At 41.6% G+C, this 26,605-nt stretch overlaps 1 protein-coding gene across 1 annotated transcript in view; it reads right to left on the bottom strand.

Moving 5' to 3' along the window:
* The window catches only part of LOC144602245 (oxysterol-binding protein-related protein 10-like), a 122,160-nt gene that overhangs the window by 57,244 nt on the left and 38,311 nt on the right, over positions 1–26,605 (bottom strand). The window contains exons 4-5 of the mRNA XM_078415106.1: positions 10,556–10,747; positions 6,672–6,879 (exon numbers count right to left, since the gene is read on the bottom strand). Coding sequence (XP_078271232.1) covers positions 6,672–6,879; positions 10,556–10,747 — 400 coding nt within the window. The remainder of the gene's footprint in view (positions 1–6,671; positions 6,880–10,555; positions 10,748–26,605) is intronic.

Genomic DNA, 26,605 nt, shown 5'->3' with positions numbered 1-26,605 from the left:
AGCGGGACAGGCAGCATCTCTGGAGAGATAGAATGGGTGGCATTTTGGGTCGAGACCCTTCTTCAGACCCGAACCCAGCATCTGCAGTTCTTTCTTACACATTGTTGTTTGCTCATACACTTAGGTGTATAAAGGATATATGAGCATGACCTTGTTATCAAGGATTAATAACATGGCTTTGAAAGTCTCATCAAGAGCATAGAAAATGCAATTATGCTGCACTGTGACATAGCTTGATGTGCGCAATAAAGTAATCCGAAAAGAAACGGTGCAATCAATGAGTGGTCACCACAAATAATGTGACTACCAAGAAAATCTGCATTTAAGTGTTAAACATGCTGGGTGAGTAGTACATCATGCATAATCATGGTCATAATTTCCCACAAAATTATCTTTTCAAAATGTGGTATAAATGTAATCTTCTATTTGACCTACAGCTTGTTTTATACAGAAGGGGCAATAAAATAGACTACATTGGTGCATGATCTGTATGCAGCTTGTTAAAGTCAATGATATTTCTCAAAGTACAATTTAGAAAATAGTAATTCTGTATCTGAATGCTTAATAAAAGGAAGTAGACTTTATGGAAGCTTTCAAAGTGAAACTGGATTTATGTTTGAGGACCAATAACAAGAAGATAGACACAAAAAGCTGGAGTAACTCAGCAGGACAGGCGGCATCTCTGGAGAGAAGGAATGGGTGACGTTTCGGGTCGAGACCCTTCTTTAGACTGGTAAGGGATAAGGGAAACAAGATATATAGATGATATATAGTATAAGAAAATAACTGCAGATGCTGGTACAAATCGATTTATTCACAAAATGCTGGAGTAACTCAGCAGGTCAGGCAGCATCTTGGGAGAGAAGGAATGGATGACGTTTCGGGTCGAGACCCTTCTTCAGACTCGATGATGATGTGGAGAGATAAAGAACAATGAATGAAAGATATGCAAAAAAGTAAATTGGATGGTTCTGCGGTCGAGGAAGAAAATGAGGGCATTAAGGCCTTCCTGGTGGGGGATGGAGGTGCAGAGTGACTGAACGTCCATTGTAAAGATGAGGGAGTGGGGGCTGGGAAAGCAGTCATTAAAGAGACAAAGGGCATGTGAGGTATCTTGGACATAGGTCGGGAGACATTCGACCGGGGGGGGGGGATAGGATGGAGTCGAGGTTCGTGGAAATCATTTCCGTGGAACAGGAGATAGGACAATAATCAGAATATCTATATTCTAATTCATATGATTATTTATGCAGGAATCTTGAAAGCTTGAAAACTCTTACAGCAATTCCAGAAATGTATTCAATTCTAGCTTCACCAATCATTGTTACTTGCTCACTCATTTGTACACTTTTAATGTACTTTTTTGTAAGTGTTGTACCCTCTTGTGTACTACCTAGGTGAGGTCTGCTGTATAATTTTACCAGATTGTTCTTAAAACAAAGCATTTCACTGTACCTAGGTACACGTGACAATAAAGTATCATTGAAAAGTATAATTGAAAGTATCATTGAATCATTGAAGGTATTAAGAACCAAAAAGATTGAAACTAACTGAATATTGATAACCACATTGATGCGACAGCCAAAGTGGCACACCAACGCCTCTATTTCTTGAGGAGACTGGGGAAATTTAGCATGCTCCAGTGATCATTAATGGGATAGAAACATAGAAAAATAGGTGCAGGAGGCCATTTGGCCCTTCGAGCCAACACCACCATTCATTGTGATCATCCACAATCAGTAACCCGTCTTCTCCCCATATCCCTTGATTTTGCTAGCCCCTAGAGCTCTATCTAACTTTTAAATTCATCCAATGAACTGGCCTCTATTGCCTTCTGTGGCAAAGAATTCCACAAATTCACAACCCTCTGGGTGAAAAAGTTTTTTCTCGCCTCAGTTTTAAATGGCCTCCCCTTTATTCGTAGACTGTGGCCCTTGGTTCAGGACTCCCCCAACATTGGGAACATTTTTCCAGCATCTAGCTTGTCTAGACCTTTTATAATTTTAAGTTTCGAGAAGATCCCCTCTCATCCTTCAAAATTCCAGTGAATACAAGCCAAGTCTTTCCAATCTTTCCTCATATGACAGTCCTGCCATCCCAGGGATTAACCTTGTGAACCTATGCTGCACTCCCTCAATAGCAAGGATGTCCTTCCTCAAATTAGGAAACCCCACATTTATCTACATTATACTGCATCTGCCATGCATCTGCCCACTCACTCAATCTGTCCATGTCACTCTTCAACCTCCTAGCATTCTTTTTGCAGTTCACACTGCCACCCAGCTTTGTATCATCTGCAAATTTGCTAATGTTACTTTTAATTCCATCATCTAAATCATTAATATATATTGTAAATAGTTGCACCCCCCAGCATCGAGCATTGCGGCACTCCACTCGCCACTGCCTGCCATTCCGATAGGAACCCTGGCATGTTGGCCTTCATTGTGAGAGGATTTGAGTTTAGGAGCAAGGAGGTCCTACTCCAGTTGTACAGGGCCCTGGTGAGACCACACCTGGAGTATTGTGTGCAGTTTTGGTCTCCTAATTTGAGGAAGGACATTATTGCTATTGAGGAAGTGCAGCGTAGGTTCACCAGGTTAATTACTGGCTGTGTTCTGTAGCTGCGGCTCACCGGCAGTCTCTCTGTTTTTTTTGTTGTTTTTTTTGTCATTGTCGTTGTTAAATGTACGTTTTGTTTTATTTTTAATTCTGTGTATGTAGGGGGGTGGTGGGGGGGTTGGGGGAAACCTTTTTTTCAAATCTCCTCCTCAACGGAGATGCGACCTTTACCGTGTCGTATCTCCGTTCGCGCTACGGCCTAACATCGTGGAGTCGGCGGCCTCCAGCTGGGATCGACCTCAAAGACTCCGGTCGCAGGGCCTGGACTTACCATCTCGGAGGCTTCGGCCGTGGGCCCTGCAGACCGCAACATCGGGAGTTCGCAGGTCCCTGGCTGGCGACCGGCTTTTGGGAGCTCCAGCCGTAGCAGCTTCGACCGCCCCGAAGCGCGAGGTATGATCGACCCGCCCGCAGGCCCTTCATCGCCCTGCGTGGCCCGGCCGCAGCACTTTCCATCGCCCGGTGGGGGCTCGGGACTTTCATCGGCCTGCTCGGCTCGGCTCGGCCCTGGGACTTTCCATCGCCCGGTGGGGGCTTCAAAAAGTTGGGAGCCTCGATCACCTCGTGGCACCACGGGAGAAGAATGAGGAGGAGATAAGACTTTGCCTTCCATCACAGTGAGGGTGTGCCTAGAGCAATCACTGTGATGGCTGTTTTGTGTAAAAAATTATATCTGTGTGTCTTGTGCTTTTTAATGTCTACTGCCGGACCCTGACGTGAGAGGACGCTGGCGTTGTGTATTCGCCGCTTTTCCGTCAGGATAGTTTGTCTGTTTGTTTCTATGTTAATTGTTTTTGTAAAGTGCTTTGAGCATGTGATAAGGCGCTATATAAAATAAATGGATTATTATTATTATTATTTAGAAGGCATTTCTGGCATTTAGAAGGATGAGAGGGGATCTTATAGAAACCCATAAAACTCTTAAAGGATTGGACATGCAGGAAAAAATATTCCCGATGTTGGGAGAGTCCAGAACCAGGGGTCACAGTTTACGAATAAGGGGTAGGCCATTTAGGACTGAGATGAGGAAAACCTTTTTCACCCTGAGAGTTGTGAATCTGTGGAATTCTCTGCAGAAGGCAGTGGAGGTCAATTCACTGGATGTTTTCAAGAGAAAGCTAGATTTAGCTCTAAAGGAATCAAAGTATATAAGGAATGGGGTATTGATTTTAGATGATCAGCCATGATCATATTGAATGGCGGTGCTGGCACGAAGGGCCGGATGGCCTACTCCTGCACCTGTTTTTCTATGTTTCTTACAAACTTCTATAGATGCACCAAAGAAAGCATACTCCTGGGTTTCATCACAGCTTGGATTAGGGACAGCTTTACCCTAGAATGCAAGAAATTGCAGAGTTATAGGTGTAGCCCAGTCCATCACACAGATCAGACTTCCCACCATTGACTCCATCTACACTTAATTTGGAAAACCAGCCAACATCAAAAGACCTGTCCCAAACTGGTCATTCCTTTCTCTCCAGCACTTGTCTGGCAGAAGGTACAGAAGCTTGAATGCATATACCACCAGACTCAGGAACATCATCTTCCCTTCTGTTAACAAGCTTCTGAACAGTCCTTCCATAAGCTAAGGTACTGTCTGATTCACCTCTACCCCATTGTGGTTATTGGACTTTGTCTACTAAACTGATGCACTATAATGCTGGGAACTAAATTTTGCACCCTTTACTCTATCTATTGTACTCGAGTTTGACTTGATTATATTTGTGTATGGCATATTTGATCTAGAGTTAGATAGCATGCAAAACTAAGCTTTTCACTGCTTCTTGGTACATATGACAACAATAAACCTAAACCTAAATAATTCTTTCCAAGAATTGGTCCCCAACCTAACACGTTGGATGGCCTCTTCATTTGCTATAAGATTCTGTGAAAAATTATCTTTTGAAATTGAAATGACAGAACCTTGGCTACACAAGCTGAAATTGATACGGAAATTATGCAAGTTACTTAGAAACCATTAAAATTGACACTTGATCTGGAAATACAGCACAGAAACAGCAAACTATTAATAATTTGATCCAGTTTTCAAGATTGAAAGTAGGTTTGCTAACGTTGGTCCTTTACCTCATTTGTGCTTTTATCCCTCCAGAATACAAACTCCTTTCCCCTATTCAGTGACCTTAATTATGTCACAGACATGCAATGCTGAACATTCTATATAAAGATATCCTTATTAACAAGATTTCCTAAATTAGTCCTTCACTCCTCTAAACTCTTTAGCTTGTTGCTCATGTGGTATCTTCACTTTCATTGCACACGTAATATTGCACTGGAAGGTCCACAGGACATTGCTAAAATCTTTTTTAGCTTCTAAAACTAAAAAACAAATGCACAAAATAACTGGTACTATCATAACATTTAAGAGACATATTGACAGTTACATGGATAGGATAGGTTCAGAAGGTTATGGGCCAAGCGCTGACAGGTGGGACTAGTGTAGAAGGGGAATATTGGTCGGCATAGGCAAGTTGAGCAGAAGTGTCTATTTTTATGCTGTATGGACTCCAACAGGAGAGTTAAAATGACATTGGGTGCAATTAAAGACAAAAATTCCAATTGATTTACAAGTCATGAGAAAAATACTTAAAGAATAAAGTTGAGTTAAGTGACAGAAGTGAGCAGTCCGGAGGTGCAGCAGTGATGCAGGGTCTTAAGTCAAAATGTCGGCTATCCCTTTGCCTCCACAGATGATGCTCAATCCGTTAAGTTTCTCCAACATTTTATTTTCTGTTTTTTAATCAGTGATATGTATCTTTTTTTTTAAACAGAAAATGAAATTAATATTGGAGAAAAAAATGGAATAAAAAGTATGACAAAAATTAAAAACAAATGGAAAGGAAAAGTTGGCATCAATTGAAGTTAAAGAAATTATCCAATCCAGATGTGCTAGAATCAGACTGTTAAGGGAAACCACGATTTCCACATACCTCGATTCCATCCTATCCCCCCTGGTCCAATCTCTCCCGACCCATGCCCAAGATACCTCACATGCCCTTTGTCTCTTTAATGACCTCTGCTTTCCCAGCCCCCACTCCCCATCTTTGGCTATGGACGTTCAGTCACTACACCTCCAAACCACAAGCCAGTCAGTTATAAACTAAAGTCATTCTTTTTTTAAATTCCAGACCAACTAACAACCTGCTGGAGTAACTCAGTGGGTCGAACTCAGTACCCAATACACACATTACGAGTTGTCAGAGGAACAAATTGCCAGGGGACAGAGGAAAAGATTCAAGGTCTTTTCATGGTATAACACCCTTACTGATTCCTTGAAATCTCTTGAGGGGCATTCAGAATAATTCATGACTCAAACGAATACAGAAGCGTTTATAAAGCATTAGCAGAAACTCACCACCTCACATTGTAACCCCCAAACTCCCTGTGAGACACCTTTCCCCACCAGTGGAGGTTCTTATATTGGTTTCATCAGCCACCCAGAATCAAATCTGGAGAGGACACAAGTGTGGCCTCAATCTTGAGGATCTGCTCAGAAGAGCGTGACAATTTTGCGCAAGCTGCTCAAATTTGATCATGCGGTTAACAAAAAATGTTACCTTGTGATAGAATTTTGCAAATTCTCAAAGAGGAAGAAAATTTATTTCTCTCAATTACGAGTATGCTTGCGTCAGATTTCGCTTCACTTTTCATTTTTAGAACCGACACATTAAAATGTTGATTGTTACCAACAAGGCCATCCATTCAAACACAGGAGTTGTAGGATGAGACAGGAAACCCCATATTCTACTTATTTTATTCGATGTGGCAACTCCAACAGCCTGACCGCGGGAGAAGACGGCAGGGGAAGAGAAAAATACATTCTGGCCTTCCATCACAGTGAGGAGGGGACTGGAGGAGACTCACTGTGATGGATGTTTCTTTTGTTTGGTGTTGGTTGAATGTGTTATTGCATTTTTATTGATTATTCTTATTGGTCATTGTTGAACTGCGGGTAATTTTTCATTTCACTACACATTTATGTGTATGTGACAAATAAATTGACTATTGACAATTCACAGCATCATAACATTTACCTGTTGAAAATCTTTTGTTGTGCTGGGCTGCTTGCTGCGCACTTTGCTGCAGAATGCTCAAGCAATCACCAAGGCAGCTCATGGTAGCAGCTGAGGTAGCTTTCAAAAGAAGTAAATCTTGATCCAATGCAGACAGAGGCCCAGAAGATGGAAGAGATTCTATTGAATGGACAAGGTTCTTCAGTTGTCCTTCTGCCTGGCTCATCATCTATTAAAAATAGATAAATCATCGATTTATAAGAAAAAGAATTACAAGATGATAATAATAATTGAATTATACTTTGTGTTATTCGGAAATAAAGCACTAAAAAATATGCTGAGGACAAATATTAATGTTAAAAAAGTTCCTAATGTTTCCTCGCAGTCTCTGCATTGGAATTGCACTAATTAGTTATACAAATAGAAACATCCATATTGTTGATGTCTTGATTTTAAATAGCTTTCTAAGCCATCTTTAAACAGTGCAGTACTATTGTGGTCAATCCCTGTTACCCAATCACCAGGAGTCTCTTACTTTCAGTTCACCGAGCATCTTTTCTGTGGCTCCATGCAAAAATAAAGATCAACTGAAATAATAAATCAAAATGGACTATTATCTCACAGAAATGTCAACTGATCTTCCTCGTGCATTTCATCATCATATCATATCATATCATATATATACAGCCGGAAACAGGCCTTTTCGGCCCTCCAAGTCCGTGCCGCCCAGCGATCCCCATACATTAACACTATCCTACACCCACTAGGGACAATTTAAAAAAAAAACATTTACCCAGCCAATTAACCTACATACCTGTACGTCTTTGGAGTGTGGGAGGAAACCGAAGATCTCGGAGAAAACCCACGCAGATCACGGGGAGAACGTACAAACTCCTTACAGTGCAGCACCCGTAGTCAGGATCGAACCTGAGTCTCCGGCGCTGCATTCGCTGTAAAGCAGCAACTCTACCGCTGCGCTACCGTGCCGTCCATAGTATTCATCTACTGTATGCCTTTGTGTATACCAGTGCACCTATATTGTGCTACGTCAGTGTCTTAAGTATGCATGGTGGAAGAATGCTGTATTAAAATTTAAATGGTAACTCAAATTTCACTGTACCTTGTGGTACATGTGACTATAAACTGACCTTGAAACTTTTGAGTATTGTGTGCAGTTTACATTGGATCAGTTCCTGTGGACTGGAGGGTAGCCAGAGTCGAGAGAACATTGGAAAATGATCACCAATGCATTCCCAATTTCAAGGGACACCTCCTCAAGTTCTCTGGGATGCAGACCATCAGGCCCTGGGGATTTATCTGCCTTTAGTCCCAACAGTTTACCCAACACCATTTCCTGATTAATATAGATTCCCTTCAGTTCCTCCCTCCCACTAGATCCTCGGTCCCCTAGTATTTCTGGGAGATTGTTTGTCTCCCTAAGTGAAAACAGAACCAAAGTACTTGTTTAACTGACCTGCCATTTCCTTGTTAGCCATTATAAATTCACCTGAGTAAGGGACCTACATTTGTCTTCACTAATCTTGTCCTCTTCACATATCTAAAGCAGCTTTTACAATCAGCTTTTATATTCCCTGCAAGATTTCTTTCATGCTCTATTTCCCCCTCTTAATTAACCCCTTTGACCTCCTCCGTTGAATTCTAATTTTTTCCTGTCCTCCGATTTGCTGCTTCCTCTGACCAATTTATATGCCTCTTCCTGGTCTGACAGATTACAGTAAGGGCAGGATCACAGATATTATCTGCCACGCATCAGATTCTCAGTCATCAAGTCACAAAGCCAGAGAGCATGGAAACAGGCCCTTCAGCCCAATTCGGCCATGCCAACCAAGATGCCCCATCTAAGCTGGTCCCAATTGCCCATATTTGGCCCATATCCCTCTTAAGCTTTCCTATCCATGTAGCTGTCCATGTGTCTTTTAAATGGTATTACAGCACCTGCATCAACTACCTCCTCTGGCAGCCTGTTCCATATACCCACCACCCTCCGAGTGAAAATGATGCCCCTCAGATTGCATTAAATCGTTCCCCTCTCACCTTAATCCTATGTCTTCTAGTTCTTGATTCTCCTAACCTGGGTAAAAGATTGTGCATTCACCATATCTATTCCCCTCAATAAGATCACCCCTCAACCTCCTGTTATTCAACGAGTGGAGTCCTGGCTTGCCAAACCTCTCACTATAGCGCAGGCTCTTGACTCCTGACAACATCCTTGTAGATCTTCTCTTAATAACATCCTTCCTATAGCAAGGTGACCAAAACTAAACACAACACTCTAAATGTGGCCTCATCAATGTATTTGCAACTGTAACATATCGTCCCAACGTCTATACTGACTAATGAAGGCCAACTTATCAAAGGCCTTCCTTACCACCTTATGTACCTGTGATGCCACTTTCAGAGAACCTGTACTCCTAGATCCCTCTGCTCTGCAACACTCCTGAGAGCCCCACAATTTACTGTTGAAAATCCTGCCCTTGTTTAACTTCCCAAAATGCCACACCTCGCACTTATCTGCATTAAACTCTTTACCCACTCCTCAGCCCACTTCCCTAGATCAAGATCTAGCCGTAATTTTTAATAACCATCTTCAATAACTATGATATCACCTACTTTAATATCATTTGCAAATTTACTAAGCATCACACATAAAAGCACATTAAAAGCAATACAACAAATAAATTTACAATAAATTATTAGTAATTCTAGGTAAAGCAGACTATGATACTGTAAGTATGTGGTGCAACCTAGTAGTGCAAAATCCATTGTAGTTCAATGCTGTTGTGGCTCGAGTTGTACAGGGCAATGCAAGAACACGATGGCAGATGGCAAAAGGCTATTTCTGAACCCGGAGAATGTGGTTCTCAGGCTTTTGTACCTTTTTCCTGATGGTAACAGTGAGATGAAAGTGTGGCCAGAATATGTAGATTTTTAGGCGATTTAGCTGCAATCTTGCTTCCTGAAGATTCTGCCGATGGATACCTTTGATGGACCGGGCAATGTCCACCACTTCCTGCGCGTTCCTTCATTCTTGAGCATTCAAATTACCGAACCATCCCGTGATGCAACCAAGCGGTATGCTCTCCACCATACAGCTGTAGAAGTTTGATAGATTATTTGGCAACAGACCATATATCCTCAAACTTCAGAGGAAGTCCTAGCATTGGTTAACTTTCTTTGTAATGGCATCAATGTGCTGGACCCAGGATATTGAAGCTGTTGACTCTCTTCCGCAGCATCCTGCCAATGAACATAGGTGCACGGTCTCTCAGCCTTCCTATCCTGAGTTAGCATTTCAGTACTGTAAATGTACTGAAACAGCTTGGCCAGAGGCACGGCAAATTCTGAAATGCCCACCTTTTGGACCAAATTCAGAATATTTTCTGGTCTCGAGGATTTGCTGTATCCAACGCATGGGATATCATACTTTCTTGTAATCACATGGAGTAAATCAAATTAACCATAGATTGCTTCAGTGATGCTGGAGATCTTAGCCAGCTAGTTCATCCACTTGGCAATTCTGGTTGCACATAGTTGCAAATACTTCACAGCCTTTCCTTGACATTCACTTACTGGGCCTTGACAAGCTTAAGGACAGCAATATTCTTGGAACTGTTTAGTCTCTGCTGGCGCAATAATACATCCTCCTCAAAGAAGTGCAGATCTGCTTTAAACAAAGCAACCTGGATTTAAGAGGAGCTAAACACTCACAATTCAGGCCTGAACACCTGAAAATTATGGGTAAACTGGTCAGTTTTATATCTGCACTTACATTAGAAGAGGCAAAGACACAGAAAAATTACCCTATATAAATGCATAACTGCTCCACCCAAATGAACTCTTCACAAGACCAAATATAATTATTCTACGTTAGTTTCCAAACTTACCTCTTTAACATCTAGAAGGCGCCCTGGACATTGAGTCTTGGCACGTCGGGTAATTGCAGGAGACTTATGATGGGTAATCGAGACAATTCCTGGTCCACTCTGTGTCTGGTGCTTCTGGCTCCCAAGAGGCACTGAGTTCGATGCTCCAGGGGGAAGTAAAGATAAACTTCTCGCCCTCAATGAAGGAGTAGCCTACGACAAATAATAGTTTAAGTATAAATTTCTTCAGCACCAAACTAAATTCCATTTCAATAAACACTGCTAGCCAAAAGACTAACCACCAAGTACTCCCAGTGCAGCGTAGAGACAAATTAGACTCCCTTCAATAAAATCCCCTCAAATAGGTCTAAGAAATATGTGCAGAGCTACAGAGTAAAGCTCCCTCTACACTGTTCCAACAAACAATACAATATATCTTTATTGTCATTGTACCCAGGGGTACAACGAGATTGGGAATGCGCCTCCCATACGATGCAATAATTTAAGTAATTTAGACAACAGCAACCCAACGAAACAATTGTAACAGTTTTAGACAGGGTAAAGTGCAAGTTGATCTATGCGTTGTGACCATCTGGCTCAGCAGGACCGGTTCATAGCAGTTCATAACACTCCAATAGCAAGTACTGCACAGGATAGAAACAGACTAGACCTCGCTCCACAAAGTTCCCACGTCTGAGTTCCGACGCAAAATCACCAACCTGAAATATTAACCATGTTTCTTGCCAACAAATACTGTGCGCTCAGTATTTCCAGCAGTCTGAGCTTCTATTTCAGATTTCCAACATGGGCAGTTTTTAGTTTAATATCAGTGAGTAAACAGTCACTTCCATTAATTCAGTTTTTTCAACGGCCTGTTCCAAGCACTGTTGTCCAGTTTCTGGGTACCAGATAATCAGAATCCCATTGCTGGTTCTATCAATCAAGCTTGGCCCGAGGCCAATCAACCATTTCTTGCAGGATGTGCCAGAACAGAGATGAGGTTAGTGCCCTACAAGGCTGAATCCTTTGCTAAATCCTTGAACAGCATCGATGCATGGAGACAGCATCTTAAACAGTCTATAGTACACCTACACACACATAAATTACTTTTACTAGAACACATTGTTTATTAACAAGCTCTCAATAACCCCTTCCCCATTTAAAATGTGATGCATGGCAAGGTCAACTCAGCAGGGATTAATGGGCAGTAGTTGCAGAGAAAGTTCATTGCGTAAACCATTTTAGAAACTACCGTGACATATTTGAATTGAATTATGTAGTTAGTTTCTATTCATGCTGCATGTTGAAAGTTCATATAATTCCAATAAAAAACATTTAATACTGAATATTCTAATCTTGAAACACACCATTTTGGAATCTATACTTTAAAATACCATAATTTATGTCAATAATCCAACTAAATATATTTAATCGGAATTCAACAGTACACAGAAAATCAAACATCAGACTGATGTTTACAAATGAAAAGGATCAGAATCACCCAGTAACATTGCAGAATTTTTCTGGATGGATTGCGATAATCATAACACTTGATTAGTACAGGTGTCAAAGGTTATGGGGAAAAGGCAGGAGAATGGGGTTAGGAAGAAGAGATAGATCAGCCATGATTGAATGGCGGAGTAGACTTGATGGGTCGAATGGCCTAATTCTGCTCCTATCACTTATGATCTTATGAATACTTCCTTCATGAACAGAGCAAATTTCACCAATCATCAACAAATATTTTGAAATCAAAGTTCTAAGGAACAAAAACAAATCTGAGTTTGTAATTCATAGACCAAAGGGTTCAGGACTTCAATTACTGTTCCTCCCTGGAAAACAAATTTCACCTCCCGATTTTGTTCTGATTTTCCTCTAACAATTCCAAAATATAAAACACGACTGGTTGAAGGATCGTTTAATCCTATAGTGCTATTTCACCATATTGGCATCTCAATTTTACCTGATAGATACCTATTGTCTTATGGTGATATTGTAGGGAGGGCAAGCCATGTCTTGAACTTAGTAGCTCAAAACTGGAATCTAAGATTTCACAAATTTCACTAAATCTGTACTGACCTTTCCTATTCAGCAAATGGTGGTGTTGCACAACACAACAACTACATCACAAGAACTGAACGATAATGACTCTAATCAGCATATAACTGCAACAGTTACACAAGAAAGAAAATCAAATAAGTTCACACGTTGTTCTTCTCATCTGTTGTTCCCCTGGTCTTAAGCAGGTATTTCTGGGCATTAAGGCAAGCTGAGGACATTGCTGTCTTCTAGATTCAATAACAAATTGTCCAAATTTATGTAAATTACTCTCCCTCTTTGTACCAAAACTGGCCATTTCTGCCTGTCATCCATCTGTGATTTTGGCTCAGTTTTCTCTTTTCATTAGTATTGCCTGCCTTGCTGGGCATTTCCATAACCTGTTATTACAAATACATTACACACATAAAGCAGGGTGATGTGCTTCTAATCGCCATGTTAACCCAGTTGGTTTCACCCTGCCAGACATATTCATTTTACTCTACCCATGCCTATCTCTTTAACTGAAAACTATGGGTTTTTCTCTTTTCTAGTTCTGACAAAAGAATTTTGGACCTGAAACATTATCTCTGCTTTTCTTGGCTGAACTGCTGAATGTTTTTGCCCAAATTATATGCTACTGGGCTGCTATGAATGACGGGTCTGAGCATTTGTAAGCATCATACAGAATTCTACGACATATGCTCAAACATAAAAGTGTGTAAGAACACAGAGTCTGTTGTTCAGCTAAACTGTGGAACAATTCTTCAAAAATCACAAGATTTTTTAAGAAGGTTCATAAGGTGAACTAAAGAGCATCTTCTGTAGCAGTTCAGTAAACAGTTACCATACATAGGCACAACCATATTTAATAGTAAAATACTCCACAATGTAAGAATAATAGAGTAGACAGAGGTAGTATAGAATAGTTGCCATGTTTCCGGCGCCACCTTGTATCCTTCACGTTCAAAGTTGTTAAAAATGTAGCCTCATCTTGGCCATAATAAGGATGGTTGTCCTGGCAGCAGCACTGGGTTAGTGTTGCAGGGATTGGCCTGGGCAGACAATTTTGTTGGTGTCTTCCACCACTGCAGGCTTTGTCCGATCCACAAGCTTGACCTCTTCAAGCAGCAGCCAATCCAGTCGAGCCCCAGACCTCCTGTGGCTCCACTCAATCAACACATCAGCCCACAAAAGTGCCGTCCCTTGCCTCACACAGCCATGGTTCAACCTCCATGCCCTGGGGCGCCTCTCGCGGCTGACTTCAGGATACACCGAGTGCCTCCAAGGCCGCAGGAAGTAAGCCCGCAACCTGCACAATAGTACTGTTCCTTTTCTCCATTCACTGCCAGTGTCATCTTGAAGTAAATCACCCCCTTCTGCATCTCTTGAAATCTCTCTTCATCTCCAGGCCCAGGTCACTCCTCCTCCATGGGCCTCCCTGCCCCTGTGGACCTTTGCTTTTATGTTGGGGGTTGGCAGAAATGTTAAACTTTCTAGGCCATTTCAGAGTCAAGTGCATTACAATTGCTCTGGTGTCACCTATAATCTTGACTAAGTGAAATAGGGGATTTCCTTTCCTAAAGGATAGGGTTTTTTTAAATGGAAATCAAATAGTTTAGCAATCACATTTATTGATGCCACCTTTTAGTTCTACGTAATTTTATGAGGTAAATCTAAGTGACCCAGCTCATGGGACATTAAAATGTCTGCAGATCATTAGTTCGCACATTACACTGCCATTCACATATGGCATTACAGTTGTTGGAGCCAATCCATGATTTCCAGCATAATTTTCAACACAGAACATCATCAATCTTGCTTGCTACACTGTACTTGAATAATTATATCACTGAATCATTTTTCATTCTCTTACAAAGGTCATGCTCTGCCAATTTATGTCATCAGAGTACTGCCATTGCTCATTTGTACTGTTCTGCACAGATCATCCACCAATTAGTTTTCCTTCAGCTGCTGTGTTCAGTCTCTGCCTTTCATTTGATTCATCATTTAATCCTATTTATTCTTTAACCACTATCATTCTGCCTATAAATGTTTACAGATATTAAGTACCCTCCTCCTACTGTGCCTTCTCAAAGGCTTAAATGTATTGAAAGCTATGCAAATCCAAGAAAACCTAAAAAATGATTCTAGTGATTCTATATCTATTCATTCAATTCTCCACTAAGGAATCTAAATTGATGGGGGTATGTCTTTCATAAATTTATTAGCTTTGCCTCCAGTGATTTTTCTTTAATAGACTGGGTGTTGCATGATGTATCCAAAACCAAGTAAAATTTCAAAATAATCAAATCATAATTAAAGGAAAGCACTGAGGGCATTTGCTTCAAGCAAATCCTCAGTAATGCACAAGTGATATCCTGTCCAACTCTGAGAAAGACTACATGAACATAATCTATTATGTAGCACAAAGACCAAATACCACGAATCCTACACAAGGCACCAAATTCCATTAACCCTCCACTCCACCCTCTCCAGTGCATTCACACCTTTCCTGTAATGTGATAACAGAACTGTGCATGGTCCTCGAGTTCTATCTGACTATTATATACATTTATTGCATAACATTCCTGATGAATATTCTATGTCTCATTTAATAAAGGAAAGAATTCCACATGTTGTTTTAACCACACTATTAACTACTTGGGCTGTTTTAGGAATCTGTACACATCATGCAACACCCAGTCACTGAAAGGAAGCATGCAGGTACAGCAGGCAGTGAAGAAAGCCAATGGAATGTTGGCCTTCATAACAAGAGGAGTTGAGTATAGGAGCAAAGAGGTCCTTCTACAGTTTTACTGGGCCCTGGTGAGACCGCACCTGGAGTACTGTGTGCAGTTTTGGTCTCCAAATTTGAGGAAGGATATTCTTGCTATTGAGGGCGTGCAGCGTAGGTTCACTAGGTTAATTCCCGGAATGGCGGGACTGTCGTATGTTGAAAGGCTGGAGCAATTAGGCTTGTATACACTGGAATATAGAAGGATGAGGGGGGATCTTATTGAAACATATAAGATAATTAGGGGATTGGACACATTAGAGGCAGGAAACATGTTCCCAATGTTGGGGGAGTCCAGAACAAGGGGCCACAGTTTAAGAATAAGGGGTAGGCCATTTAGAACGGAGATGAGGAAGAACTTTTTCAGTCAGAGAGTGGTGAAGGTGTGGAATTCTCTGCCTCAGAAGGCAGTGGAGGCCAGTTCGTTGGATGCTTTCAAGAGAGAGCTGGATAGAGCTCTTAAGGATAGCGGAGTGAGGGGGTATGGGGAGAAGGCAGGAACGGGGTACTGATTGAGAGTGATCAGCCATGATCGCATTGAATGGCAGTGCTGGCTCGAAGGGCTGAATGGCCTACTCCTGCACCTATTGTCTATTGTCTATACTCCAAGGAATATTTGTTCCTTCACTTCACCCAATATTCTCCAGATTTAATTGTGTCGTTTCTCTGCCCAGATAACCAGTTCATCTGGATCTTCGTGCATTCTAAACTTTTCCTCCTCTCCATCAACCACACAACCAATTTTATTATAATCAGTAAACTTTATCATAAATATAGACAACTTTCAAAGCACTTCCTTAATCAACCCACTCTGTTATCCCCCTCAAAAATTCAACCCAATCAGATACTCCCTTAACAAATCCACACTGTCATCAATTAATCTATGCTTTCTCAAATGTAGGTTAGGCAATCACGATCTACTTCTGTGATACATGTCACCCACCACTTATTTGCAGGCATAGTTTAGAATATCAATTGTTTAATACTATTTTTCCACTGTAAATCAATTATCTATCACCACCCACCACAAAACAAAATAAGGACAATTTTGGAGAAATCCATCACCCACATATGCAGAAAGTCCCCTTGTTGTGTAAAAAAACTTTAACTCATATCTTCCCTGCATCCTCTGAAATTAATTTCTTCCTTTCCACTTTTGCCCCATCCTTTGAACCATTTAGACAATAGACAAAATGTGCAGGAGTAGGCCATTCGGCCCTTTAACGTGGAAACAGGCCCTTTGGCCCACTAAATCCACACCGACCACCTGTGCACAAATTGTATGTTATCCCAGTTTTGCATCCTACACACTTGCGGCAATTTACAGAAGCCAATTAGTCTATAAACCTGCACATCTTTGGAATGTGGGAGGAAACTGGAGCACCTGGAGAAAACACACAGTGTCACAGGGAAAGTGTACAAGCTCCGTATAGACAGCACCAGTCAGGATCGAACCCGGGCCTCTACCGCTGCCCCACTGTGCCGTCTTTTAATGTGCAGTTTTTATTTGTCCAGATTATTTGAACCTGATATGATCTCACATATGTTTATCAAATCACATTTCAACCTCCTTTGTTTCAAAGGGAAGCGACCCAGGTTCTCCAACCCAACGTTCTATCTGAAATACTTAATTTGAAACTAATGGTCAATCATCTCTGCACCCTTTCAAGGATCTTGACTTCCTTCCAAAAGTGTGGTTACAAGAAATGAAGATTTTACTTTGGAACATTTTCTGAAGAAGGGTTTCAATTCTTCAACCATTCCTTCTCGCCAGAGATACTGCCTGCCCCGCTGAGTTATTCCAGCATTTTGTGCCTGTCTTCGGTTTAAACTAGCATCTGCAGTTCCTTCCTACACATTTTACTCCTGCCGTGGACAATTCACCCAGAGCAAAATTACACTGAAGTGTTGGAATTCTGTGCAAACAAAGTTGATTGTGGCTGGGTGGGGGGAGCCTTGTTCCCTGTAGAGGATACTGTGATTGGCATCGGCAAAAAAACTGGTAACAAACCACCGATGATCATGCAGAGAAACAGATGTACAAAAACAGGGCAAACCATAGGCAGGTGAAATTTCAGAGGTAATCCAATAAGAGTGGAGAAAAACAAAATGCAATTCACTTCCTTTAATCGGAGATGCACAAATTAAATTGAACAAGTGCCGTCCCTGCTAGTTGATAAGATTTATCCCACATTGAACGACTGGCTGGAGGAAGCATAAACAAATATTTTGTGGATGCTCCGAAAAGTACAAAGACATGTACAAGTGGACTATTTCAAAAGGAATTCAAAACTTGAATATCACATAAGTAGCGAATCAAAAGAATAATAAAAGAACAAAGCAAGAAGGTAAAGTTACAGTTAGTGAAGGTATTGAAAAGTAAACTGACTAGATGATAGGCACTGTGCAAACTGGAGCCCAAGACATATTAAAAATGAAAGTAAATGGTGAAAACTATGAACAAATTAAGAATGTTTTAGCTGCAACCAAATTATTCAAAAGGTTAGAGAGGAGACAATGTGAGAGTCCACAGTCGGATACTTGTAATGAATAAAAGGACACAAATTGCTGGAGTAACTCAATGGGTCAAGCAACATCTCTGGAGAACAGGAATGGTGACATTTCAGGTTTAGACCCTTCTTCTGACTGATTGTGGTGGGAAGAGTGGGGAGAAAAGAGTGGGGGAGAGAAAAAAGCTGGAAAAGGGGCAAGGCGGGACAAAGCGTGATAGGTAATAGGTCATCATAGGTAAGGGAGGCTTTTGATAGCAAGGTGATTGAAGCATGGGCTAGAGATAAGAAAGATGTGATACATGTTTGAAGAATTCTGGATTGTAAAGCCAGAGGGAGAAAAGTAAGAGGCTGGGGTGGGGGTTGTTCAGCACTTTGTGCCCTTTTGTGTATTAACCGACATCTGCAGTTGTTTGTTTCTACGACTTGTGATGAATAAGTCGACCATCAAAGCACTGAAGAACAAATGTGCAAAGTTCAGCATCCCTGCCTCCTAACTGAATCGGCCCCCCCACATCAGTCTGAAGAAGGGTCTCGACCCGAAACGTCACCCATTCCTTCTCTCCCGAGATGCTGCCCGACCTGCTGAGTTACTCCAGCACTTTGTGAATAAATACCTTCGATTTGTACCAGCATCTGCAGTTATTTTCTTATATTAAATTTAAGGAGATGATTTTAAGATTTTATAAATTCATTCTGAATGAATTCATTTGTGAATTTTTAAGTTCTAAGAATTAATTTTCACTCGTTAAAAAAACATTAAAATATTTTAAAGCTCCACTTATTTTTTTACTGACAGTGAATTTCTTCAATTTTGATATGACCATCATACATATATATGCTCAGCTAGTAGCCATTCCAACCCAAGAGCTGATGAGCCAAGCAAGTTGGCAATTTCTCCCTGTGGACTTGATACCAGCCCCTGTCCCAGGAATGGCTCTCTAAAAAAAGTGGTTTTACTTTATCCTATACTCATAATTTTCCAGCACACCTGGCTGGGTAGGCTGATCTTGCTAGCAGATATCTCCATTTATCTTGTCCCTGTTAAATCCCCATCACCTCTAGAGATTTAGGGATCCCAATTTGAGGATCACTGATGTATGATCACCCTAGAAATAGGTATCTCTTACTGTGACATGAAATTCGCCCTGATTTCTCTGATAATTTTCATAATATCACTTTCTAGGGCAAGACTGACGATTTCCAAGAGAAGCCGAGATATTTCTAGCAATGGAGAGTAGGTCATAAAGTCAAACACATTATAATATAAACAACTGAAAAGAAGATCTGAATCATAAAATCTCAATCTTACAATAATCACGTGTAGCATAGGCTGACCCGAACTAATCTCATGAATTTAAGTCACATTAAGGGCAGCGCGGTGGCACAGCGGTAGAGTTACTGCCTTACAGCACCAGAGACCCGGATTTGATCCTGACTACGGGTACTGTCTGCACGGAGTTTGCATGTTCTCCCTGTGACCTGCGCGGGTTTTCTCCGGGAGATCCAGCTTCCTCCCACAATCAAGATGTACAGATTTGTAGATTGATTGGCTTGGTAAAATTGTAAAATTATCCCCAGGGATTGCTGGTCGGCGTGGATTCAGTGGGCCAAAGGGTCTGTTTCCATGCTATATGCTAAACTAAACGCACTAATATTCAGTGCTCACTGATGAGACAGAACACAACTACATTAAGTAAAATCAGTGGAGGGGCAATAGGAACAGGATGCTTTTAACTTTAGCTTGCACTTAGTGGTGCTGAATGAAATATCTAACTGATATAAATTGATGTCATAAGCAACTGCTATTCGCTTTATATTTGTGTTTTGTTAGAATGACCGGGCCAAATTTATTTCATACATTAAAAGCTTTCTCTCTACATACTGATCTGAAATAAATCAAATCAATTATTTGCAACACACCATCCTTTCCTCCTCTGCCAACTTTAATATAATGCTCATTGAGATTAAGTATTATCTTTCAGATGAGACAATTAACAGAGACCCTGCCTTCATACTCCCAGGCAACTGGAACAGATTCTATACTATTAGATGTCTTAGTGCTCTGACTAAAATGTATCCTCATCCAACATTATGAATAGATAGCTCGTCATTAACACCTTGCATTTTATGACATTTCATGGAATTTACTGTAAATAAAGCAAGTGCCTCAGTTCCCACACAACAAGAGTGATTATACTTCAAGAGTAATAATGGACTGTAAAGTGGTTGGCATGTCCAGAAAGGAACACAAATGTCTATTGCTCTGCACTGTACTGCACAAGTTCAATCATAACTGACAAACTTCTCTGTAAATGTATTCCGTTGGAGACTGTTGGGAAAGACCATCTGGATTAATTGAGAAATGGTCATGACTAGTAAAATAATAAACCATTGAAATGAAAGAAATAATATTGGAATGGACAGACATAACAAGTATCTTGAAGCCCACCAGACTGCTCTACTCATTCTACAGGGATTGTAATGGTTACAAACAACCCAGTAAACGCTTGGTTATGAAACTTAATAACTCTTTGTCTCTTTAGGCAAGAGAAATCAAGGATCAGAAGATTAATGAAAATATTGAAATCAACTTGAATACTTTACCCATATTCTGGTGGGGAAAAAAAGGTGTTTTGGCAATGGAAAATATTACGTTTCTTTAGACTCTATGGCACGATATAGGCTATTACAATTCCAGGAAAAGGAATTTAAACCGAAATAAGATGTATCAGTACTTTTGTGTCACATGACCAGAGGAGGTTGGTTCATATTCGTACAACAAATTGATTGACCAAGGAGTGCTCTTATAACCGTTTCACTTAAAACTTTGCCTCTGAAATTCATCCGTGGTTAATTCGTCAGGTCGCAATATATGCAAAGCAGTAAAATTCCAAACCTGTACATGCCAGCACCTGTGCTGTTGTTCTGATGAACAGAATTAGAAGTTTACATAAATAATATTTCATGGACAACTCAGAGGGTTGTGGGTATATGAAATGACCTGCCAAAGGAGGCAGTTGAGCCAAGCACTATAACAGCATTTTATAGACACGGAAAAATACATGGATAGGAAAGGTTTAGAGGGATTAGAGCAAAACATAGACGAATGGGACTAGCTTAGATGAGGCATCTTATAGACAATTGGGCCAAAGGGCCTGTTGCCATGTTGTGTGACTCCATGACTATGACAACACTCATTTGAAATAGATACAGAATAGAATTAGAAAATAGATCCAGGAATATTATTTTTTTAATTGTTACTTCACACAGGTATCAAGCTCTGTCTCTACAAGAACACAAGCCAGAATTTCTAATACACTCTTGTACAACTCACATGCAACATTAAAGTAAAACCCAAAAAGGTTTAGGAAATCGTGAGGTTTACAAGCCAGAAAGTAACTAATTAGTTCATGGAAACTATGCCAGTCAAAAGTATTCTGAACCCGAGATGTTAGTAAAAAATTGCATCAGAATATAAATAAGATAGTGGCATGGATAGACAGAAATATAGAAAATAGGTGCAGGAGGAGGCCATTCAGCCCTTCAAGCCAGCACTGCCATTCATTGTGATCATGGCTGATCATCCACAATCAGTAACCTGTGCCCAACTTCTCCCCATATTCCTTGATTCCACTAGCCCCCAAAGCTCCATCTAAATCTCTCTTAAATTCATCTAGTGATTTGGTCTCCACTGCCCTCTATGGCAGAGAATGCCACAAATTCACAACTCTCTGGGTGAAAAAGTTCCTTCTCACCTCAGTTTTTAATGGTTTCCCCTTTATTCTAAGACTGTGGCCCTTGGTTCTGGACTCCCCCAACATTGGGAACATTTTCCCTGCATCTAGCTTGTCCAGTCCTTTTATAATTTTATATGTCTCTATAAGATCCCCTTTCATCCTTCCAAACTCCAGTGAATACAAGCCTAGTCTTCTCAATCTTTCCTCATATGACAGTTTCGCCTTCCCAGGGATCAATCTCGTGAACCTATGCTGCACTGCCTCAATTACAAGGATGTCCTTCCTCAAATTAGGAGACTAAAACTGTACACAATGCGAGAGATGTTCTAAAAGGCAATACAGGAGCAGAGGGACCAGGTTCACGAGTACACAAGTCACTTAAAGTCGCAAATATGACGATTGCAATTCTAGACTTTATCAATAGAAACAGGAAGGTTATGCTGAAACCTATATAAAATACGTCCACCCTTACTTGATACATTGCATTTATTCTGGTTGCCTCTTTAGGAGGATGTAATGGCATCAGAGCGAATCCAGTAAAGATTTATGAGAACGGCTCCCTTGACAAAGGACTAGTCATTTTTTCCTGTACCCGTGTTTCTAATTAGTGGCTGTGACCGTTTCCTCTTTAAAGACGGCCGAGAGAAGAGCTAATGGAATGAGATAAAATTATGATGGGTGGATAGCGGATAGTGGGAACGGGTTTGAATTTGTGGGACATTGGCATCAGCATTGAAGGAGGGAGCCATTCCGATGGGACGGACTCCACGAACCCTGCTGGGACTAGGGTCCTGGCAAACCGCATAACCTGGGCCATAGACAAGGTATTAAACTAAATAGAGTGTGAGAGTATGGGGGGGGTTCAACAAATTGGAAATGTATGGATCAAGAAAAGGGAAAGGAGAATGCAAGAGAGGTTACTGAAGTCTCCAAAAGTGATAGGACAGAAAGTTTAAGAAGGGACAAGAGTCTAGTCAGGCAAAATGGGCACCAATGTGAGAAGAGGTGAACTAAAGGTGTCATATTTGAATGCATGGTACGAAGTGGATGAGCTTATAGAACAGTTAGATATTGGTGGGTATGACATTGTGGGCATCACGGAGACATGGCCGAAAGAGGATTGGAGCTGGGAGCTGAATATCCAAGGTCTCGAAAAGACAAACAGGTTCACAGAGGAGGTGGGGTAGCTGTGCTGGAACGGAATGAAAGTCAGTCCACAACAAGGAGTGACATAAAATCAGAAGATGTAGAATCCTTGTGGTAGAGCTAAGAGACTGCAAGGGTAAAAAGACCCTGATGTTTAGTTTAGTTATTGTCAAGTGTATCGAGATACAGTGAAAAGTTTGTGTTACATGCAGAAAGCAGAAAGACAATACATGATTACAATCGAGCCTTTCATAGTGTACAGATACATGATAAAGGGAATAACGCAAATAACATGTAACACAAGATAAAGTCAGTATAATCCGATCAAAGATACTCCCAGAGGCTCCAATGAGGTAGACAGTAGTCCAGGACTGATGGGAGTTATATACAGGCCTCAGAACAGTAGCCAGGATGTAGGGTACAAATTACATCAGGTGGTACATTGCTTTTCTTGTATGCCGATTGTAACAGTGGTCATAGGGGATTTCAATATGCAGGTGGACTAGGAAAATCAGGTTGGTACTGGATCCCAAGAAGGAAATTGTAGAGTGCCTATGCGATGGCTTCTTAGAGCAGTTTGTGGCCGAGGCTACTAGGGGAAAGGCATTTCTAGATTTGGTAATGTGTAACTAACTGGATTTGATTAGGGAGCTTAATTGGTAGTGACCATCATATGATAAAATTCAACGTAGTTTGAGGGAGAGAAGATGAAATTAGGTGTGTCAGTATTACTGTTGAGTAAAGGTAACAAACAGAGGCATGAGGGAGGAGCTGGCTAAAGTTGGCTGGAAAGGGACCTTGGCCGGAATGACAGAGAAGCAGCAACGGCAGGAGTTTCTGGGAGTAATTCGAAAGACGCAGGATCTTTTCAACCAAAGAGGAAGAAAGATTCAATGGGGAGAATGAGGTGACCGTAGACAGTGTACACTGTCTACAACTGTGTAAAAGAGAATTATATAATATTGCAAAGATTAGTGGGAAACTAGAGGATTGGAAAGCTTTAAAAAAACAGAAGGTAACTGTGGTGTATTATGATAAGAATCGACGAGTGAGACGGGTTAGCATACAACATGTGGCCGCTTTACTTCAACACCACCAGAGAGCTAATACAGGTATCCCACAATGCTTTATACCCGGAACTACGGCAAGGCTCAGCTGCCAAAACACAAAAACTCAAATGGTAAATACACCACATTACCCCCCTTTTTAAAATGAAGGTAATCATAAATAACTGAAATTAGCAAGTGCCTTATTACTGACAATAACCATTCTCAAAGTTACTACTATGCAAAGTTACTTGTTATCACTAGAGACCCTCTTGTAGTTTTAACATGTCTCAGTCCATCTGTGTGTTCATATTAATGAAAACAACTTAAACAACTAAACAGTCCTTCATGCCGAACATTTCCCTTTTTTTTTAAAAATGAAGCTTAAGGGACATAGCGGTCTGGAGGCTTCCTGACCCTTGATGATCGGCGTGGACTCAGCGGCGCAGCAGCTGCAGATGTACTGTCCACAGTCCCTGGCTCGCTGCATGATGACATGTCCTCCGGCTGTGCGGGTTGGCTCGGTGCAGAAGTGTCAGTGGTTGAGTTTTCAGTGTCCTGATCCAGTCCATCTCCCATGACTCTGAATCTCAGCTGATCTCCATGTCTCCTGTAGGTGATGTCGGTGTCTCCTCCTTGTACTTTGTAAGACACCGGTCCTGTTTGATCCACTATGACTCCAGGAATCCATTTGCGAACTCCCCCAGCCGTATTGTATAAATACACTGGGTCAGCCACTGAGAAACACCTGTCTGCTGCACGGAGGTCATGGTGGAACTTCTGCTTGTACTGTTTTTTACGAACAGCGGCTGCTGTGTCCGGACGGATGAAATCCAGACGGGTGCGCACGTGTCTGTTCAGAAACAGGTCAGCGGGTGACTGACCAGTAGTGCAGTTTGGTGTGGTGCGATACTGCATCAAAAAAGAGGGAGACCCTGTCCTCCACATCCATTGCAGTGTGTGTCAGCTTTTTCATTCCACCCTTGAATGACTGAACGTACCGTTCTGCCAGGCCATTCGAGGCAGGGTGACCAGGAGCACTTGTAGAATGAAGGATTCCATTCTGCTGCATGAAGTTTTTAAACTCCTCTGACGTGAACTGCGTTCCATTATCCGTGACAATGTGCTCCGGCAATCCATAAGCTGCGAACAGTCTTCTCAGTCGTGTGATAGTGGCTTGTGATGTGATGCTAGACATTTTAAATACCTCCAACCACTTGGAGTAAGCATCCACCACCAACATGAAAGTGTGTCCCACAAATGGACCAGCAAGGTCTATATGTAGTCTTTTCCAGCTCTGGCCAGGAAATTCCCATGGATGCAAAGGCACCTGACGAGGCATCCTCTGCTCCAATTGAATGACTCACATGCTCTGCAAACTTGCTCCACCTCTGCATCAACTTTAGGCCACCATATGTACTTGCGTGTTAGTGCTTTCATTTTCACAATTCCTGGATGGCCAGAATGCAGCTCCTTTAACACAGTTTTTCTCAATTTTTCAGGAATCACCACTCTGGTGCCCCACAGGACACATCCTCGCTCTACTGAAAGTTCACATCTACGCGTGTGGAAAGCTTTCAGTCTCATCCACTTCAGCAGGCCAGCCGTCCATGACAAATTTCAGCACCTTTGACAACACGTTGTCTGTGCGTGTTGCACGTGCCACTTGGTCTGCGTTCAGTGGAGCCTGCTCAAGATGTTCAGTTAACAGTGTGTATACGCTGTCAGTGACGGCTGTGGTCCCTGCGTCGTTTGTGTCAGGCAGCGGAACTCTTGAGGCCATCTGCATTACCATGTTTCTCTGAAGCACAGTACACAATGTGATAATCATAGGCAGAGAGAATCATTGCCCATCTTTGGATTCGAGCTGCAGCCATGGTGGGCAGGCTTTTGTGTTCTCCAAACAGTGTTAGCAGGGGTTTGTGATCAGTCACAAGTTTGAATTTCCTCCCCCACAGGTACTGGTGAAACTTCTTTACACCAAAAATGAGCGCCAGTCCCTCTTTCTCAATCTGAGGAATATTTCTTCTCAGCAGGGGATAATGCGCGTGATGAGAAGGCGATGGGGCGCTCCTCCCCTGTAGGCATTTTGTGTTGTATGACAACTCCAATGCCATACGCTGAGGAGTCACAGGCCAGAGTGAGAGGAAGCTTTTGGTCATAGTGCACCAGGATCTTGTCACTTGTGAGCAGCGATTTGCACTTGTCAAAAGCTTTCTGCTCTCGACTTTTCCACTCCCACGACACCTGGTCTTTCAGCAACCTGTACAGGGAAGCAAGTACGGTGTTTTGGTTGGGCATGAACCGTCCATAATAATTCACTAGTCCCAAGAAAGCTCTTAGCTCTTTCACACAGGTGGGGGCTGGTGCATCCTTTATTGCTCTGACTTTCTCCGGTGACGGCTGGATGCCCTGGCTGTTTAACACATGACCCAAGTATTCGATTTGTTTCTTTCCAAACTCACACTTTGACTCCCTGACTCTCAGTCCGCTCTCCTGCAGTCTCTGTAGCACTTTATGCAGGTTTTGCAGATGCTCTTGTTCAGTTTTTCCTGTGATGAGGAGATCATCCAGATACACCACTACATCCAGATCTTTCATGAGGTTCTCCATGATTCTTTGGAAGATGGAGGGTGCTGCGCTCACACCAAAAGCCAGTCTGTTATAGACAAATAAGCTTCGGTGTGTGTTAATGGTCAACAGTTTTTTTGATTCATCCTCCAGAAGTACCTGCTGGTACGCTGAGGTGAGGTCGATCTTTGAAAACACTGTTCCTCCACTGAGGGTTGCCATCA

This window comes from Rhinoraja longicauda, chromosome 2 (genome assembly GCF_053455715.1).
Source record: "Rhinoraja longicauda isolate Sanriku21f chromosome 2, sRhiLon1.1, whole genome shotgun sequence".
NCBI lineage: Eukaryota > Metazoa > Chordata > Chondrichthyes > Rajiformes > Arhynchobatidae > Rhinoraja > Rhinoraja longicauda.
The sequence above is the reverse complement of the archived record's forward strand: the minus strand, read 5'-3'. Positions and strand labels throughout refer to the sequence as shown.